At 39.9% G+C, this 6,000-nt stretch overlaps 1 protein-coding gene across 1 annotated transcript in view; it reads right to left on the bottom strand.

Moving 5' to 3' along the window:
• Window positions 1-2,773: 2,773 nt before the first annotated feature.
• luzp2 (leucine zipper protein 2) overlaps window positions 2,774-6,000 on the bottom strand; it is a 149,667-nt gene continuing 146,440 nt past the window's right edge. Inside the window, exon 12 of the mRNA XM_031848593.1 lies at window positions 2,774-5,350. Within this exon, the coding sequence (XP_031704453.1) occupies window positions 5,243-5,350 (108 nt within the window). The 3' untranslated portion in view covers window positions 2,774-5,242. The remainder of the gene's footprint in view (window positions 5,351-6,000) is intronic.

Genomic DNA, 6,000 nt, shown 5'->3' with positions numbered 1-6,000 from the left:
AAAAGGATACTTTCCTTGAATTCTCAAAGAAAACTGTGTTTTTCTGTCACGCCTCCACGGCGAACGAAGCATTCAAAAACTTACTCACACAACTCGTGCAGTATAATCCATGTCTAATATAATCAGTCGTATGCTCACTACTTCCCAAACACAAGCATCTTCTCTGATATCTTATGATTTCAAACACTTCCGCCTAAACTGTTTCACGCTTGTGCATGACTGCTGCTCGTCCTGCGAGTTGTGGTTAATTAATCATTGAGTTAAATGTTAGAGAAGTTAATCCATATCCATGTTCCATTTAGCACAATCCACTATTTTTCAACAAAAGCAAAAAAACACCTCCAGTGAGCGTGAGTAGAACGGAGATTCCCATTCATATGAACTTGGCAGGATGGTCAGCCATTTTTATGTGGCCCGCTGCCAAGTGTAGCATAAAGCGTGGTGGAATTAACAAGCTAGCTTGCTAACAAGCCAGCCGTCCCTCTCCACATACTTCATGGCCCCACAGTTTTCTTTTGCACTATGGCCACAGAAAACAGTTCAATGTCCACTTTACGCCCTTTTCTATTGATATAGTTTTTCGCACAGTTGAGGACGTTTTATAACATTTAGCTCCTTCTATACAGCTTCTCTAATGCTGAGAGTTTCTTCAGCTTTTCAGATGAGTTTCAGGGTCCTGGTATTGTGCATGCTGGCGAACTGTCACGGCTTACTGGAACGGAGCTATTGTTAATGTTATTAGTGACACCTGTGGAAATGTCTACTTTGAAAAAATCGTATTCACTTGACTAGTGGAATACAATTTAATGCAAATTCAAGTTGAAAACATTCCCCCTCAGGGACTTTCAAAGTTTTATTTTCAGGTTTTTGTGATTGTATAATAACTGTGTGTGTGTGTGTGTGTGTGTGTGTGTGTGTGTGAGTGTGAGTGTGTGAGAGAGAGAGAGAGAGAGATTCCATTTGAAAGACTAAGACTGACACTTCACTCACTGGAATTAATTTGGATGAAATCCACTAATCCTACATTGAATTATGTTTCAGTAATAACATTCATTTGTGGTGAATCCAAAATTTGTTATATTGGTACCGTGAGCCAGTTTCATCTGAAAAAGTTTTTTAAAAAAGCACCTACTCATGTCCATAATTGTCATTTTTGTGTAAAAATATAAAATGCTTCCACCAGGGATATCCTGATCAGAGTCCTGTTGTTTACATTTACCTAAATGTTAAAACAAGTATCTGACACCATGAATAACAGCTGTAGTAAACACTTGCGGTTGTAAAGTGGTGTTGACATGAAAAGAGAGTGAGAGTAGAACGGGCATTGAGCTGTTCTATGGGTGTTACTGAGGGATGCTGCGTTTACCTCCGAAACAATCTTTGGCAGTGTGCAGACATGGCTTTCAGAGAGCACACAAACCCGACAACAGCCAAGTTATACTTTGTTGATGAGCAACAGCTGACCTGCAGCCGATGACGTCTGTCCTATTAACTTGCAAAAAGAAATGCAAAGCTGCTTCCTGAACGTTTTGTACACTGCTGTGACAAATAGCGAGCGGAGATAAAAGATTTGTTTATCTAAATCATTTTCCTTATCCACACTGTCGGTGTTTCAAAACACAGTGGAGTTCAGCAAAGAAGGGTTTGGGTTTTGATCAGCTTTATTTTACTCATTTTTCATTTACTCATCCATTAAATTATGCCTGGATAGGGGCCTTCAGCATCGACTCGGGACATCTCTAGCTTCCACATATCACTTCTCAGGTGGTTTAGTGTTATTATCCTTTCAGCTCTGTTTCAATCCTCCATTTTGTGATGGGAATGACAATAGCCTTTTTTTTTACTGATAGGGCGACTGGACTTAGGAATAGATCAGACTGACCCCTGCTTGAGTACAAGGCATGGCCTGTTGTGCACATTGTGTAAATGTTGATTTTGGAAATATCACTACAGTTTGAATGTTTGATTTTGTTCCACATTTGAAAAATAGCTTCAATTTTGAAACAAAACACGACAGTCCAAGTGAGCGTACCACGATTGCTTGTGTGTCAGACTTGTGATCCTGCATACATGTCACTTGTTCTCAGGTCTGTAGGATACTTCCTGACCAAGTTAAGCTGAACAAAGTAAAAAGAAAGCAGAGGACTCATGCACACTGTCAGCCACCATTTTCCCTTTGGCTGGGTGTGCAGCTCAGCTAGAAATTAAGAGTAATTGTACTCTAAAAACACATCATTTCCACAAGCTGAGAATGGGAGACGGTAAAATGAAGGTGGCTTTCAAAAACCACACTGTCACTTTGATTATATCCAAGCCTGTTCACTTAATGGCAACCTTGACCATCTTTCTCCTCCTCTACCGATTCGGCCACTGGCAGCTCTGAGGTTTAATGGCAGCATTTGCAAGGCCTGCCATTTGGTTTTCAAATCCTGGCGACATGCCCTTTTGTTTGCTCTCAGCAAGACACAGAGCCGACCTGGAAGAGGCTCTCAAATTTGCGAAAAAGAGGGATTACGGGCCTTAAAATAGAGCATGAAGGGGATGCTGTGACCACAACGCTAATTAAAACAGTTGGTAGCCTTCCAAAGCCCAAAGAAGAGACACAGAAGTTTGTCACAAACAAATATGGATGCCAAACATATGAGAGTGACGTCCGGCATAATTTGGATCACCTTTTGAAAAGGTGACGATGACGTGTTGAAAATGATTGATGGCACCACTGTAGACAGTGCACCTGGAGACTGATGGGGGATGTAGGGTGATGAAGACACTGGATGGTTAGGGAGTTGCTGTGGTTTTATGCTTTAATCACAAACTGTATATATAATAAATGGATGTAGTCACTGTGACGTCACCCATTGGTTTGTGGAGTGCTGTTTTGCAGCCTCGAGTTCGACATTTCGGCCTGAAGTGATAGAGAAGGTGCAGCTAAGTACAACTGAACCGTGAATGACACATTTTGAGGAGACCAACATATTCCAATTACCTTTCATGAAAAGAAAACATGGACAACTCCCAGACGGGACAATGTGGTGGTCACACACTGTCAACCACAGGGTTTACCTATAGATTATTGTCCATCGTTTACCTTTATTCAATAAATGAATATCATGCTGTACTGAAGACTTGAAACTAGCTATTGAGACCATAACATTGTCAACTGGGGTGATAAATCAAGTCATTTTCTCCTAGACTTCTATACAATCTGACTTATTTTTGAAGCAGAAAAGTCGCCCCCTGATGACCATTAGAAACAATGCAGGTTTAAGGCACTTAATTACTTGTTAATTCACCTTTGTAAATTGTGTAACTGCTGTGCGACTGATCTCAGAACCCCTGAGAACTCCACCTCTTTCTGCTTCATCCGGTTTCCTTTCTTTTTCCTTCTGCTAGACATTCATGAAGTGAAGTCATTCAGCCTCGGCACAAGCACAAATGTTTTGATAATTTGAAACCATTTCAACTTTACCCGCTCTCGTCTTTGTCTCAGCTTGCGCCTTGCAGGGATAATTTGCATCCACTTTGCATTGACTTTAGAATGCAATCAGGCCAGCTTTGTGTTCAGTCTGAACACACCTTTAGAGTTATATTTGTAATCATGATCCCATAATGCTCGAGCACGTCTCAGGTGGTGTGCTGATTCCTTTGTAAAACAGACCTGGCAGTCAATATGTGCTACATAAATGTTGTTGACGACAATTTAATATTTGCTATTTCTTCACAATTCCAATCCACAAAGTTGATGAAAACTAGAGCTGCAATGATTCAGTTGATCTATTGGTCGTTGAAAATTTAAAAAATCGCAAATAAACTATTTAGACTGATTCGTCATTTCTGTAAATTTTAAATTTCAATCAAAATCCTGATGATTTGTTTCCAGCTTCTTGATTTCCCTTATCGTGCTAGTAAATTCATATTTTTGGACTTTTGGTCGGACAAAACATGACATTCGATGACATCACTTTTGGCTCTGAGCTTCTTTAAAAATATTTTTGTGATTTATTTTTAGAATGATTAATCAAAACAATTAATCGTTTCAGCAATAATGGTCAACTTGTGGATGACTGCACTGCATATAAATTCAAAAGGTTGAATTTGTCTGGTGTCAACCTTTTACAGTAAAACAGCATTTAGATGTGGCTTCAGTGAAATAAGACTTCATTAAACCAAAGAAAATGACTGCTTAAATAATTTTCAGTCACCTAAGGTGAAAGAATATTTAGAATTGCTCGGTGAATGGAGGCTGGATTTGCATTTTGGACAGCTCAAACATCAGAGGTCCTACTCTGACCTTCCTCATTTGTATCAGATAATTATTCCACTAAATCAACTTTCAGAGTTGCATTGACGGATCATTTCTATTTTGGAAAATACTAATTTTATTCTAACCTCAGACGTGTCAGTGCCTCCTCTTCTAGTATTGTTTGACACCTAATGCAACCATTTTCTCTGTTGATCACAAACATGCTCACTCATTTCTTTCCCACGAATAACCATTTATTCTTCACACATTTACTGAAAATTACAGTTTATTGAAAGGACACAGAAAGGTCAGATAACACAGATACATGTAGCTTGGAGTTACTACTCAGTGCATGGCACATTCTCAGGGAGACGACCCATTGTGAGTCTTTGGCTCTTTGCCTCTTGAGTGTTAAAGGCAGAAGGAGTGCTGAAATATTAAATGTTGAACAGTTGGCCAGCCAACTTGAGCCTCTACATTTCAAAATGTGGAGGAGTAAATTAACCTTGCTACAATGAGTGACAAACAATATTCTAAGTTGGGTAGTAGTAATAGTAGTAGTAGTAGTATCTTTTATTTGTCAATTGATGTACTTATATCACAGGATACAGTGTCAGACCTCACCAGTGCAAAGGGATTTTTCTAGAAAGATCACACATTTAGAAAGCAGTGTCTGCACTCAGAATAAAACTCAGATAAATAAACAACAAATGAACGATCATGAAACAAGTTACCAGTGCCATTGCTACCTTATTAAAAAGAATTTCTAGAATGCATGCCATTTTACTATGGAGGTTTGCAGATGACAGTCGAAAATTTGTTGTCGATTCCAGTGTCTCAGCTTTTGCAAACAATGCTGATATGCGTGTGTGTGTGTGTGAGAGCATGTGTGTGTGTGTGGGCGCACATGTGTTTTTTTGTGAGTGCGCAACTGTGTGCTCTTAGAAAGATCCTTCAGGCAACGCAGGAGCTCTGCATTTTGGATGATAGGCCGTCCGCTCAGTTGTCTTCATGTGGCTTTGTCTTTTTGCTGCTGCCTCCCTCTGCCTCGTCTCTGTCGTCTGAGAGCTTTGTGTTGGATTTTCCAGTCTGCGCTTGGCTCCTTTGCTGTTTAGGTTCAGAGGATAAAGATTGTTAATGAGACTGACACAATAATATTCCGGAGTAGACATGTGGTGGTCTGTAATCTGAGCAGAAAATGCTCCTAAATGTATCTGTGGGATGCAAAAGAATGTTATTTAAAGATAACATTGATGGCTACTGCAGGGCATTGTAACCACACAGTCTGATTCCTCTCTCAGTCCTGGCTCTAACCACACAGCATCTGTCTTGTTTTAGGGGCTGCTACTTCCATCACCTTCTCCTTCCAACTCGTCACAGACCGACACTTTGTCAGACCGCTTGGTGTCACTTTCTAATGCACTGGGTATCCCAGCGTACCGTTGCAGTAAACATGTGGTTAACGCTGTGAATTCAAACAAAAACACTTCTAAGTTTAGGGAACCAAACCACTTTGTAAAGTTTAGGATAAACATCATGGTTGGCCTTGAAATAACTACGTCAACTAAGTAAAATGTAAACATAAGTAACGCTGCACAGAACAGTCAATACTAGCAAACCAAACCTAAACGGGCCCTGAGGAGTTTTCATACAAACAAAAGTTATGTGTACATCCATTGTTTTATACCAGAGCATGCTGTGTATTCTTGAGGTCTAACTAACATATGTTTATGTGCAACACATTCTCACTCCAAACT

Source organism: Anarrhichthys ocellatus, unplaced genomic scaffold (genome assembly GCF_004355925.1).
Source record: "Anarrhichthys ocellatus isolate YVR2014 unplaced genomic scaffold, GSC_Weel_1.0 scaffold8, whole genome shotgun sequence".
NCBI classification, from domain to species: Eukaryota; Metazoa; Chordata; class Actinopteri; order Perciformes; family Anarhichadidae; genus Anarrhichthys; species Anarrhichthys ocellatus.
The sequence above is the reverse complement of the archived record's forward strand: the minus strand, read 5'-3'. Positions and strand labels throughout refer to the sequence as shown.